This window comes from Bombus fervidus, chromosome 7 (genome assembly GCF_041682495.2).
Source record: "Bombus fervidus isolate BK054 chromosome 7, iyBomFerv1, whole genome shotgun sequence".
Classification (NCBI taxonomy): Eukaryota; Metazoa; Arthropoda; class Insecta; order Hymenoptera; family Apidae; genus Bombus; species Bombus fervidus.
The window spans coordinates 13858413-13872566 of record NC_091523.1 but is presented as its reverse complement, the minus strand read 5'-3'; the positions used below and the strand labels follow the sequence as shown (position 1 = coordinate 13872566).

Genomic DNA, 14154 nt, shown 5'->3' with positions numbered 1-14154 from the left:
AGCGCGTCGCTAGCGCGAGCAAGGCGTCACCGCGGCTCGCATGCGCGGAATTATCGAGCGGCTGACGAACCGAGAGCGCGTCATCGAGTTTGCTGGCTATTCATCTGTCGTAGAAGCGTGAACTCGAGCGTGTGGTAGAGGTGTAGTGCAGCAGCAGCAGCAGCAGCTCGCCACGCGAATCAACATCGTCTCTACTAGCGCTCGTTCCTCGAGGAGAGATAAAAGCGTGGCAGTATGGCATTCTCGAGAACGTACACGGAAGAAGCGTGGATCTAACAACGAAGAAAGACGCGATGCCGATCGTAGCCGGTTCGCGATGACCTCTACATTTCCGTTCGACTCGTACGTGACTGCGTCCCTCGATCAGCCGTGATTCGACGAAACGCGCGCGTCGCGACGCGGTGCTTTTGCGAGTGTGATCGTGGCGACAGCTGGAACCGAAGAGGAATCGCGGCTTGAACCACGAGGGCTAACCATGGCTACTCTGGCGGGCAGCTCGTCGTCGGGCCTCACCAGGCCACCGACAATGCTGGAGCAGCTTCTCGAGGAGATCAACTTCCAGAGGACCAAGGAGCTCAGGCAGATGCTCAAAGATGGTTCGTACGAGTTCGTATTTAAGTTGAAGCGCTACTCGTTCGGTTCAAGGGACGTTTAGGGAGGTTTAGGGCGATAAGGTTGGGGAAGCGGGTGAATGCACGCGACGAGGGTGTGTTCCTGAAGGGACCGGTGCCTTTGTTTGACAGACGCTGCCAGACGAGGGTGATTCCACGATCGATGAGCGTGTGTGAGGGGAAAACGAGCGAAACTGTTTTGCGTACGGCTTGCCTGTTTCGTTGCTAATCGGTGATTTTTCAAATCTATTTTGAGAGACCCGAGATTCTTTATTTCGTTCTTCGCTTAGCACGCATGAGTACGTTGCTAGGTCTGATAGATAGTATGTGTGCGTTTAAGTTGTTTTAACGGGGCGGAGGAATAAATTTAAATAAGTTTGCATTCTTAATTACGATACTGCGAGGTCGAAGGCATTTTCAGCGAGACGCGCTTCAAAGCATTCTCGCAACGTTTTAGTCCGTGCACGTAATGCCTTTTAGAGTCTAGTATTGTTAGTTTCTCTTTGTTTTCCATTTAAAATCATTTATTTTTGGACCGACGATTTCCTTTTCATTCCTTTCTTTTGTATCCTCGCTCGCACTTGTATACTTTCTTTGTTTTCGTCGCCTATTGTTTATCGAAAATTGCCGATCTCAAGCTACGATTTAGTCGTGCGAAAGATATACGCTAAGAACGACGAGTAATTATTTCATACACGTTCGTTCTATAAATGTAAGATGACGCGACGCGGTATCAATGATCAATTAGATGCACGCTGCGTATATAACTCGACTCACGAAATAAACATCCTGTCGCAAAACATGATTAGATTTTCTATTTTACGAATAGGAAAGATGTACGAAGTGGCGTGTAAACGTACGTAGTTAGGCACTCGATATCGACGAGGATGTTGTTAATGAACATATTTATATAGGATCATGAGCTATTTCCGCTTTAGCCGACGATCGGAAAAGGCCAACTTTCATCCATGTTTTTAATAAAAGCTCGTACAGCTTTAATAAAGCAGATAGGGAATCGGTGAGATGTCAAGCTGCCAATAGAGGCTGCGATTAAATCCTCGCGGAACATTCTTATCGATTATCGATTGCCTTTAGCGAGATTCGTTCGCTCTTAGTTCCTGCTTAATCGAGGATTATTTTATCTTGCTGCGCCTTCATAGATAACTTCGAATCGCTCGTTTTATCGTTGCTAATCTAAAGTTCTACCCCTGCTTATACGAACTTTCGCCTTTACGTTTCCAGAGATACATTAAATTTTTTATATATATTTCATTCTTATAATCAATCAACTTGTTCATTTTAATGCTACTTTAACTAGTTTAATCATCCTGAATAGCTATTTTATTTATCTTTATTAATTTTATTTTAGTTATTTTAGCTAATATTAAATTATTCTACAATTTTAAACCTTTTATTTAAGAAAGATATAATTCTTATCAAATTGAACAGTTACACGATTTTCGCAACGTATTACAAAAACATTGATCCCTTCCTGAATGGTCTATAGAAAATGAAAAAACATTTTTTTTTCATACACAAGTTATTACTTAGATTTTGAGAATCGAGAATATTTCAAAATTGTTCGAAAGAAATACCTTGAGCTAAGAAGCTTTAAATTCCAGAATATACGATATTGCAGCGTGTGGAATCTGAGGCGCGTAGTATGAGTTACAGACGACAAGTAGGTTAACGATTCCAAATGGGATCCCGCGACCGCGAAGAGATAATTGCATATATTATACGTAACAATCCAAATCTCTAAAGGAAAGATATTTTAGAAATATTCGAACGTGTTTTCGAACTACAATGATGTTTTCGATATCCTTGTTGTTTCCTGAATCGTTTGTCTATAAACAACTCATTAAGTGAAAGGAAAAAGTAGAAATGAATTGGCAAATAAATTAGACGAATATATTGCACTGATATAATCGTAAAATCTGTTGTCTCTTTGCATTTTTCGTGCATTTTTAAGACGACTTAATAATTTCCTGTTTATATTCCTGCAGACTCGGGTTTCGTGATACTTCAAGGTACAACCTACTGGACGGACCTGTTTGTCAGGCACTTCCTCTTCCAGGCGGAGCATACGATCGACGGCGACGATCTCCTTTTCTTCGTGCGCAAAAAACACGTGAAAACATCATCGAGATACTTACCAAAGTTCGAAACGGAGGTGGACGTGTTCCGGAAAGACAGCAAAAAATTACCGATCGGCGATCCCGACATCGATTGGGAAGAAACCGTGTACCTGAACCTAGTCGTGCACCAGTTCGACTACACGCTAACGTTAGCGATTTGCACAAGGACGAGTCCCAAGGAATTGCAAGTGAGTCGTTCTTTCGTTCCTTGCGTAAGCAAAGAAAAGGGATACTATAACATAGCAGAACTTTATTCGTTGCAACAATATTTTATTTGCTGCCCCATTAATCTTTCCGTAAAATTGTTATTTCATAAGAACCGTTCCTTCTCCGATGCGCGCAGATAGATAGAACTGTATCATAATTTAAAAGCAACATAGAATATTAAATATCAGAAGAAGTCATACAGGAATTGTGTATTCCTCTGCTCAAAGACTTCGTAGAACGATGTTTTTACTGTTATCTCAGAAAATGTAGCGACTATCTATGAATAGATTAAATTTCGCCAGCCTATGACATACCGTTTGCTTATATGGCAATGTCTTTGGTATAGCTATGTTTCTGTCGACCGTCGAGCGTCTTAAACGAGCCATTTACAAATGGGTGAAAAATCTCAGGAAAAAAGAGAAGACATGGTAGATGATGCTCGCCAGGGTTGATCTTCCACCGATGAGAACGTTGAACGTGTTCATAGACTCGTGCTATCAAAACACCTTCCGGATGATCGCTGAAGAATTTGATGTCAGTTTAAAAAACGTGCATTGAATTGTAAAAAAATGATCTAGAAATGCGAAAGCTTGGTGCTAGGATTGTTTCGTGGTTTGCTGATGAAATTCTGATGAAAATCTTTGTTAATTTATTTGATTTCCCATTGCAATTTTATGCCAAAACTTTTCTTAAAACGTTATTGCGTATCGAAAGCAGGGCTCATAGGAAATCAGCAGAGTTAATTCCACTTTCTTGCGATTTTTTAACGAATAAATATTTCAGGTATTACGAAGACACTCGCAAAAGGTTTACGCAAGCCCAAGTCGGCGGCGAATGGACGCGAAGGGAGATCTCGAAGAGATGACGTACCCGCATATATGCTTCATGGTGGACAATTTCGACGAAGTTTTCTGTGATATTCTAGTCAGGGATGGTGAGATGGTGTGCGTGGAATTGGTTGCGTCCGACAGGGAGGGAGCCATTCAAGGTGTCATTTTTCTCGGGTCTATCAGATACGACGCTTTGAAGAAAGTATATGACGCGAGAGTACGTTTCATTAAGAAAGTCATGCTCACCAACTCGTTACACCAGCTATTTTTAACAAACATCGTATTTTGACTTTCAGTCCAGTCTCAGTACGAAAATGGCGCAGCGTATGACATTTGGCTTGTTTTCTGGCGCGGCTTCCCAACGAATAGAATTCGTTCGAATGAAGGGACCTCGTGGTACGATTATCAATAGGAAACCCTTCAACAAATCGATCGATCGCTTCTAGTTTTCTATGGAAACCTGAAAACCTTCGTTGCTTGTTTTCAGGCAAGGGGCACGCGGAAATGGCTGTGACGAAGCCAAAGGGTTCAGGAGCGGAGACACCAACTTCGGAACCTGGCTACTGCGCCACGGATTCCCTCTGGGACGCTGATTGGGACGACGCCGAGGAATTATTTATGTATCGACATCAACGAAGGCTATCCGACCCAAGCGCCAATTTGAATAATTTCGTCCGGGGTGGTTGGAGAACGAAACCAGACACAGCTGCAACGAAAGCCAGGTCAGAGAACGAGGGTCTGGACTCGATGGCCAATGGACTGAACGAAATCGAAGCTGGAGATGTTCGAGACGGTAACTACAAACTGTTATCCTTTCATGGTGTTTAGTCCAAGTTCGACGAAGACAGGACGAAAGTCGCGGATGAAGATAATAATCTTACTTATTTACCTTCTCCCTGTTCTTTCTAGTGCTTGCACCTTTCAGAGTCGACTGTGCATGCTGTTGTGTTACGTATCTGTGTATTCTGCACATATTTTTCTTTCGATAGTTGGTTGATCCTCTTAGGAGTCGGTCTCGATGATACATCGATCTATGATTATTATTCGAAGAATTTTTGTTTGATCTTGTTTCTTTTTTTAGATTTTCTCTGTCTGTTTTTTTCTTTCTTTTTTTTTTTTAGTTTTTTTAGTTTAGATGATTACGATCGAGACGCAAGAGTTCCGTGTTTCCAAGAACGCTTTTCTTTACCACATCTCTGAATATTCTTGGATTATTAATACGAAAAGTGTTCGTTTAAGATCGCGTACGTGATGATCAGAGGCACTTTCATCTTCGTGATTGTTTTTTCTTGCTGTCGAGACGCGAAGCTCGAGATCGGTTCGGAAGAACCTAGTTGACCCATGCTCTTGTATTCCTTCAGACCACCAAGTGCCACGAGACGCAGTGGTTCGGTACATTTCGCAGATAAGATCGTTCGAAAATGACCGAGAAACGAACAGAGATAAAATACGTGAGAGTTCGTTGAGAAGAAACGGCTGTAGAGCACCACCACCAACACCACCACACGCGAATTTCGTACGCTTGTCGCGAAATGGACGATTGAGCCAAAAAATCAGACAAAATAGAGCCAATGAAAATTCAAAGATAAAAAAAGAAAACAAAAACGAATCGAAAAAGAAGCCAAACCGAAAAGATATAGAAATACGTTGTTTCTAATCTGTGTCACGTGCCTTTCCGGCTCTTTCCTTTGTAGCCGACCTACAGGATAGCAGCTGGGGCGGCCGGGGCTCACCAGGAAATCACAGGAGTCCTCAAGTCAGGCGACGAAGATCCCCTTTCCTTTCTGGCAGGCAACAACGTCCCAAGCAAAAGCAACGTAACTCGTGGGAACGTACCGAAAATGAGAACTCGTCGAATAACAAGGAGGCCTATCACGAAACACACGGTGAGCGTGCTCCTGCGTGTTCAAAACGATTGTTCTTCGTCTCTCGCGTTTCCCGTCTTCCAAAAGAACTACCTCGAACGCCAATAAACCTGAAAACAATCTCGATGTCAACCAATCTACGAGAACCGATTAAAACGATAAAGCCGGCAAATCTCAAAGCAATTTGGACGTCGTCCAATCTATCGTACAATAACCGATCGAATAGAGCCAACGAATCCCAGAGCAATCTCGATATCGTGTACTGCGTTGTATAAGAACCAATCAAAACGATAGAGACGAAGGGACGAAAGAATCGTGAAAACGCGACACGAGCGCGCGCACAATGTCGAAACGAATTATCTGGTGGCAGGCCTCCGCAACCACCAACACAACCATATCGAAGTGGGTAGCGAGATACTCGTGCCAGCGGCAGCTTGTTTGACTGACGACAACGTGAGACAGAAGCTGGACGCGGGCGCGATTCTGGTGCATGGCAAGGAGGAACTACCGTACGAAGAGGACAATAACCGCAAACGAAGGCCATACAGCACCGGTCAGATTAATCACGAGCGGATCAACAACCTGGAGAACGACGAGGAACATCGACGACTCAGCGACGACGAAGTGGTCAGAGTACGTCGGACCGATGGTCGCCGGCGTCTTCGTTCGGCTGGCTCGGATCACGAAGAATACTACACCGGCCGGAACAAGAACAAAAACGACGACCAGATGAGAGATAAAAACGCGAACGCCCGTATTACAAGAGGCAACCTGACCACGCATAGACAGAGCGCCACTCTGCCTAGAAGGAGGCGAAGACGAGCATTGTCCGGCAGCTTCGCGGGCAACCCTCTTCCGCCGCATCGAGTCACACCAGACGGCACAGCTATCTACTATTGGTGCGAGCTCCCGCGCCGCCCCGGCTCACAGGGTAAATTCTTCTTCCCCCTGCCCGACACATCTCTACACCCGATCACGCGCCCACGCGTACAGGACACGGGTCTGCTCTGTGAACGACCGCTTTCTTTTGCGCAATTTACGAATTAAGCCGAATTATTATGGAAATACGTGGATATCGTAGATAGGTGGAAATGATTTTTTGGTTTGCTCGGAGGTAGCTAAATTCTGTTTGATAAGTTTGTGTAACGCGAAGGTCTGTTCGAAGCGTTAGAAGAAAACCTTGCGTAACGTTTAATAAATGTAATAAAACAAGAAACTTAGTATAATAGTCTGTTTGTTTAGAGATAGTTATTTCTAGACCAGAAAATTAGATTTGTGTTGAGAATTGAAAGACCGATTGAAGGGGAACTGAAGAGAATAGAAGTTAATACGAGTAGCTCTGTTTAGAAATTCTTTCTTCTAAGTAAGAAATTAGATTTGCGCTGAAGATTGGAAAACTAAGAAGCTAACATCGGAGAGAAAGATTTAAGAGTTGCGTAAAATTTAGTAATAGGAGCAGCCTTGCTATTAGAAACAATTATAACGCGTCGAAAACTGTAAAGCTAGAATTAACAATTTACACTGGAGAGAAATTCAATTTTTATATGCAGAGGATAACGGTCGTTCATCGAGCAGCTCGTGCAACACCAAAAAGCAGTCATGTTGTCCATTGTACTCAACCCGTATTCTTGTACATTCATACATTCCTAGTTAGGAAGGTAAACTTGTACAGCCATGCTCAACAAATGACTGTGTTTATGAGGATGGTGAAATAACAATGGCAACGGGGGTGCGATCAATCGACTATTATTGTCGGCGATTATTGTTGGAACAGTCGTGACGGTGTTCGATAGTGCTGGTGGTGGTTTCTAACAGTAATTTATAGGGTGATTAATTTTATGCCTCGCGGCTCTAAAGATGTCGGGGTGGTAACGAATACGAAATAACGTGAAAAAATAGCGACCGTTTTCGTTACACGAGTTTCACCACCGGTATAAACATAGTCATCCACGATGAGGGACAAGCATTCACTGACACCGATAGAGTCGAGATAGAAATCGTAGAATGCGAGCTGTCCGTGCGGTAGCAACAACGATTCATCCTTTCTTTCTGCTTCACAGCGTCCGATCATCTCCAGCAGCGCGCGAACAAAATATCGAAAAAGAGATCTACCGAGTAAATAAACAAACATGAAACGAACGAATAATACAAAGAAGTAAAATTAATAAATTAGCAACTAATGCGAAAAGAGGAAAAAATGAAAAAAGAAATATCGAACGTTGTGCGCAGAAAGAAGAAGCTAGTGCATCCCTGTTTCGTGTTTATTTATTCTGCGCACCTGTAGCTAATGTGCATCATTGTAACACCTCTACATATTTTCGTGCTACACCTGTTCACCTTTGCGAACAATTATTTTAGCCATTCAACGTCACGAATTTGAACAGCAATTAGCTAGCCGATCCTCGACCCCACATCCGATCCTTTGATCTTAGTTCACTTTTGTCGATCGTCTAACCAGATTTATTTCCTGCGATTGCTTTCATATAATTTATCGACACGAATCATTCCAGGATCTTAATCGTTGGTCGAGTTTCTGACCTAGTTCGATATTCAGAGTTATTAGCAATAATCGGTTCGTTCTCTGTGTGTTAACAGAGTTGGACGACGGCGCTTACAACCCTCTGTGGACGATGCGAGGATTCACACAGACCTTCCATTTCTGGAAAGAGACGAGACGGGCCCAATCCGTTCCCTTGAACGCGTTTCTTACTTATATTACCCTGCCATGGTGGAGCATTGCCAAAGGTAGGCCATTAAAGATACGACAGACTCATAAAGGACAGAAATTCCCTGGAAGGAATATATGAATTTGATCGTTTGTTTCTGATAAATCCAAGACAGTCATAAAAATAGCATTGGCCAAATAATTCACGCGTGTAAATAAGATCGTATTAGCATTGCGTATCGGTGAACTAGAGAGGAAAATAAATACATTCCTTCTCAGGGAACATCTTATCAGTTGCGCGCAATAAATAACGCGTGTTATCGTGTATTTACAGATATTCTTGATCATCGAGAAGGACCTATTCTGACGTTCTAGCCAACACAAGGACGTCCCATTTTCATTTCGAACAAATTTCCTTTTCCCATTTCGCTCCCCACTTTATACACACTTGGATAGAACTGTGGCCCGACAAGATCGAAGTGTATAGATTAAGGAATAAACGAGATACTATTTATAATCCCGCGCCTATTATTTTATTATCTCCATATGGACAGGATGATGGTCCAGGGCTGACAAAGGCGACCGAGGAAAGATCAACACGTTTAATAAAAATTCCCTTCGAGATGCATTTACCTCATAGTCCCGCGTGTCTAAAGATATACGAAGATACCAACGTACTTTGCTAAACTTTATTCCTTTATCCGTTTTCTTTCTCCTACTCGTGTAGCTTCAGCTGACATTATTCGCGAATACGTTCAGATAGTCACCGAAATTGGTCCATGTGTGATCCCAATAATCTGGATTCGCTCTGTTATCCCACGGCAGGTTCCCAGGTAATATCGCAGTGGCGTTTAATTTACGTAGCCTGTCTCGCAGCTCGGTCACGAGGGAAGGATACCTTGAATCCAAAAACATAAGCAAACCGCATCATCAAGCGCGTGTCATCGGTAAAAGAAAGACGTTGAAAACGTTAATATCATAGAAATTGTCTCACTCACTTGTTTATAAGATTATTATCCTCGCAAGGGTCCTGTTGAACATTGAACAGACAAGGCGCCTCCAGCGGTTTGCATAGTGGCAAACTATCATTTTTCGGCGGACACTTAATCATAGCATCTTCCCGAAGCCTGCGAATAGCGTCTGCAGACAAAGTCAAGCCGACGCTGGCCACTGCTCGACCAGCTGTACTTCCGATCACGCCTCCGATATCATAAACCCATTCCCTTCCGGATGGGCCATACCAACCGTCCCATTGGCCATTATAGGTAGACCCTTAGAACCCAGAAAATATAATAATTAAAAAAAAAAAAAAAAAAAACGAATTCCAATGAAATTGATAAGTAGAAACCATACACGGTAGTTTACAAAATTTTTCCGGCCACATGAACTTTTTGTATTCTAAAATATAATCTTCCAATATTTTCTAAATCGAAGTATTGTGATATAATCTATTCCAATACTATAAATATATGTATAATATTTATATTCCAATATTTTCTATTCTAATAAAGAATTTTAACTGATATTATAAAACCATATAACAATGCTTATTTATTGAACTGTTTCTTTTTTTAACTTGTAACGCTCGTATTATATTATTTCGAAATTTCCTCAGGTATCGCTCTGGAATATAAAGAGGAAGGATCAATCGACCGGAAACTTCTCCACGCCATTGCAGCTCCTAATTTCCTGATGATAAAGCTACAATTACTTTTTACCCTGAATGTACTTCCAGTCTCCATACGTGATTCCTGCCACTCCAAAGATATCGTCGATATTATGAAGAACCATTTTTCGTGGCGATTCTGTGTCTTCGCTCAGCGCATACCATAAGTCCATCCCGTCGATGTTCAAATTAGATGGATTCCCTCCAGCAGCTGTTATAAGCGTTGGCAACCAGTCACTGATGTGAAACAATTGTCTACTCACTCTCCCAGGACGCACTAATCTTGGTGACCATAATAAACCGGCTCCCCTAACGCCTCCTAATAAGGATAAATTGGTCGTTCAATTCTATATTTGCTTTATTTTCTCACATTGGAAAATCGTATACAGGTGAGTGTTCTTTCGGTAATACCTTCCCAGAGAGTGTTTTTTGTGCCTCTCAGAGGCCAATTCGAAGCGGCGTTTAAATTGAAACCGGCCGGTGGCCCGCCATTATCCGTGGAGAACACGATCACGCTGTTTTTTAGCATCCCCTTCTTGCGAAGCGCTTCGACCACCTGGCCAACCGACTCGTCTAGCTTGCTCAGCATACCTGCAATAAAGTCATCATATCGTTTTCTGAAAAACAAGATTAACGCAGCAATTGTCAGAGTAATCGAAAAAACCACTTATTAATTTGAAAGAATGTATTTTCAAAACTAAGCATAAGTGCAAGCATACGTGAACGCTTTCGTTGATTTGCATAGCAAAAGAAAATCATCTTACACCAAGTTTCAACACATTCGTCTCAACCGCAAGACTAGTTACAGAGAAAATTCGGATTCCTAATCTTTTTTTTTTTTTTTTTATTTTCCATTTCACGATATTATACGATAGCTCTAGCGACAAATAAAATGATCCTGAGTCTTCCTTCTAGTAATTTTCTAATTAAAAAAATAAATAAGTAGATTTTATTTCTATTAAAAATAAGTAAACGTCAGCACATTTTAGAATGGTAATGTACCGTATTCTCATCTCTCGTTTTATTAGTACAAGTTTCATGCCTTAGTCATCGATAATCGTAGTGTTAAAATTATACGTAGATTGGTAAATAAGCGTACTCTAGTTACCAGCAAAGCGCCTACGCTCGTAGTTGAAGATATTGGTGAACTTGGCGACATCTTGGTCGGGTACTGGCAGAGGATTGTAAGAATTTCCGGAATGTACAGCCGCGTGAGATAAATAGAGGAACATTGGACGACTGGCGTTATGATCATCGATTAGTTTCACTGCCTCCTTCGTGAAAATATCCGTGGAATATTGGCCGTGGAGATCCCAGGCTGAATTTAATCCCCTCCTCATGTCTAATCCCCAATATGGCTGCATTTAAATTAAATTGTACAGTATTCTCCTCCTTTAACGATTTAATTTAACCCTTTGGCAGCGTAATTAAATTAAACGAAGAATTCAGAATGAACGATTTAGAAAATAATTCTTTCTCCTCAAGATTTTCCGCGTTTCTGTTATCAGATACAAAGTACGTAGCTCGATCTTTTAGAAGAAACAAAATCGTTACTTTTAACGACGTTTAAAATACACAGGGACTACGGAAAGTATTTGTACACCACCGCATTTATTTATTATCGCATTCGTGCGATAGTTAATTAGATCCAACAGTAATAAATTTCGTATCCTTTGATAAAATAATAATTTCGTACCATTGCAAAAATTTGTACGAAAGAAACGTAGAACTTAATGTCAAAAAAGAAAAAGATCCTAAAAAGTCCTTCTTTAGAGAATTAGGATGTGTAAAGATACATTTGCAGCCATTTTTCTGTATGCGTAGTACATTAACGTGTGTATAGTATATTTGATGGTTTGTCCGAGTCTCTTTCGGAATACGCTGTTAAAAGATGCAAATTAAATTACTTACACTTTCCACGGCACTGTGATCAAAGTAATCATGATGACCGCTCCAAAAGCCAATGTGCGAATCGAATCCTCTATACATAGGCGTGTATTCTTTCGTGTAAAATCCCAAATGCCATTTACCAACGATGTGCGTGCTATAGCCAAGTTCTCGAAGATATTGCGGTAAAAGCTTCTCGTGAAGAGGGAGTCCTCTCGGCTCGGCGCATTTCAGAACCTAATTCCATACCATATAACGTTAACTATACTCCCATTTACTCGGAGTTTCATAATTAAAAACGCGAATCTTGTCTCACGGAAATACCAATTTTGTAACGTTCCGTAATACCAATATTTGAAGGTCAGCTATACTTTCGTCGTAAGTATGAAGTCAATGGAAACAAAGTGAGAAGTAAGTGAGATCGATAATAGTTGGTGTAAATAATTTGTAAATATAATGGCGAAAATATAACAGCGTAATTTTCATAAAAATTCTATAATCCGATAATTAATATCCAATTTGTCTAAAGTCAAATAATTTCTGTCGATAAAGTTAATTATATTATCTTTATCTCTAAATTATCTTATCTCTAAATATCCGATTTTTAACGTAGATCAGGCAACTGACTCGATTTCGTTATTAAAAAATAATTGCGGTTCAAAAATCGTTACAAACACAGCGACACGATGTTTCCCTCTCTCCATAGAACGAAACTAGTATTGTCGGAGTGCAACGAACCACGGTGGAATTAATGCTTGCGGTTGTTAAATCCTCCTTAGCGCAACATCGTTTTATTTACAAGCCGATTACGCGCTTGAATAGTTAATGACGGAGCCGCGTACCCCATGTTGCATTCCTGTGTGAATGGGATGCTTGCCGGTCATCAAAGCGCTCCTGGACGGTGTGCAAATTGGAGTAACGTAATAGCGGTCCAACAGCAAGCCCGAGTATGCCAGAGCATCGATATTTGGTGTTGGGATTTGTCCCGACCCGTGAAATCCGACGTCGTTCCATCCCTGTTCGACGGATTTAATTAGGCGCAACAATTAAAATATTCATCGAACTCTTTCAACGGCAATCGATATCCTTGATATATCGAAGTGTTTGTAACTCGTACGTTGACTTCTATAAATTTCGATAATACAAAAAATGTACAAAGTGACGCAAGTTTTTCTAGCTACGTTTCCTCGGGACGATTTATAGGTATAAATAAATGAACGAGTAAACGAGTATACTTATTAGTATTGGAATTACATCGACCTTCGATATCTAGATGATTGTACCGGTTTCATTACGTAAAAACACGATTAATATTCAATTCTCAAGAGATTAATAACTTACTTCTGCAAGTTCATTTATTGCAAGATGACGGGATAATAATTGTTAAGGTGATTTGAAGAAACAGTCTTAAGAAGAATCGTCGCCACTTTTTTCTACTTTTCAAGTTATGCGATCGATCAACGTGGCTTCTTTATTTCATTCTTTTCTCATTTTATGCCCATAGAACAACGTGAGAAAGTCTCGTTGATAGTAACCTGAACCACTCTGTACATGAAGCTTATAATAGCAAATGAACGAAATGACTGACAGCTCACCAGGTCGTCGGCTAAAATGAAAACGATGTGAGGCTGCATTGCAGCAGCCACGTGACAAACAACGAAAACTGTCAGGTAGAACCACGACGCTGTTCCTCGAATCGTTATCATCCTGTCACGATGCCGGTCGTCCAGTCTCAGTCTTTCGTGGAACTTTAAACCGGTTTCCTTGAAGATACTATTTTCGTTCTCGACGATGCAGCTCGCTAAAGAATTGCCTCACGATCGATGTATCTGTCTTCCAATAATTGACTCGGAAGTTTAATCCTCGTGTCCAACGACTTGCTGTCTACACGTACGGAAAGTTTCAAAGCTTCGCACGACACGGCGCCAGCTACGAGTGTACTACGGAGAAAGAAAGCGCGAAGACAGCTGTGATAAACGACAGCTGTGACGAGTTTGTGATAACAGAATGATAAACTCGCGCGTGTAAATGAAAAACAAACGACTCCCTCTCCTTCTTATCCGGAAATCAGCCGAAGAGGCGAGCACTCGGGCCGACGACCGATGCAAAACTGTCCTCGGATCGTCCTCTTCTTAGCGGCGATGGTGGGGCTGGCCTCCCACTGTGGAGAACCGTGTTCTTCGTCTTCAAAACGTCCGCGGTTGCACGACGATTTCGTGGGTTAGGTCATTGACACGCTCAGGTTGAAACTACATAGAAGTTTCTAAGCAGAGCTCGGTCATAAC

The 14154-nt window shown here is 41.6% G+C and overlaps 2 protein-coding genes across 3 annotated transcripts; one reads left to right on the top strand and one right to left on the bottom strand.

Moving 5' to 3' along the window:
* The first annotated feature begins 113 nt into the window (after positions 1 to 113).
* On the top strand, positions 114 to 8833 carry LOC139988793 (uncharacterized protein KIAA0930 homolog). 2 transcript variants are annotated; one of them, XM_072006533.1, is made up of 9 exons: positions 114 to 596; positions 2618 to 2937; positions 3740 to 4003; positions 4083 to 4182; positions 4274 to 4579; positions 5481 to 5672; positions 6022 to 6582; positions 8247 to 8396; positions 8651 to 8833. In XM_072006533.1, exons 1-9 carry the CDS (start codon positions 476 to 478, stop codon positions 8689 to 8691), a joined length of 2055 nt encoding a protein of 684 aa, XP_071862634.1. In that variant the 5' UTR covers positions 114 to 475; the 3' UTR covers positions 8692 to 8833. The 2 variants fall into 2 exon arrangements, with proteins under 2 accessions (XP_071862634.1, XP_071862636.1); XM_072006535.1 differs by lacking the exons at positions 5481 to 5672; positions 6022 to 6582.
* On the bottom strand, positions 8822 to 14132 carry LOC139988795 (arylsulfatase B). The gene is made up of 9 exons (XM_072006537.1): positions 13688 to 14132; positions 13465 to 13617; positions 12712 to 12885; positions 11894 to 12106; positions 11091 to 11340; positions 10394 to 10573; positions 10035 to 10301; positions 9315 to 9588; positions 8822 to 9214 (listed from the first exon to the last, which is right to left on the bottom strand). The coding sequence occupies exons 2-9, from the start codon at positions 13573 to 13575 to the stop codon at positions 9046 to 9048; spliced, it is 1638 nt and encodes a 545-aa protein (XP_071862638.1). The 5' UTR covers positions 13576 to 13617; positions 13688 to 14132; the 3' UTR covers positions 8822 to 9045.
* Between the last annotated feature and the right edge of the window lie 22 nt (positions 14133 to 14154).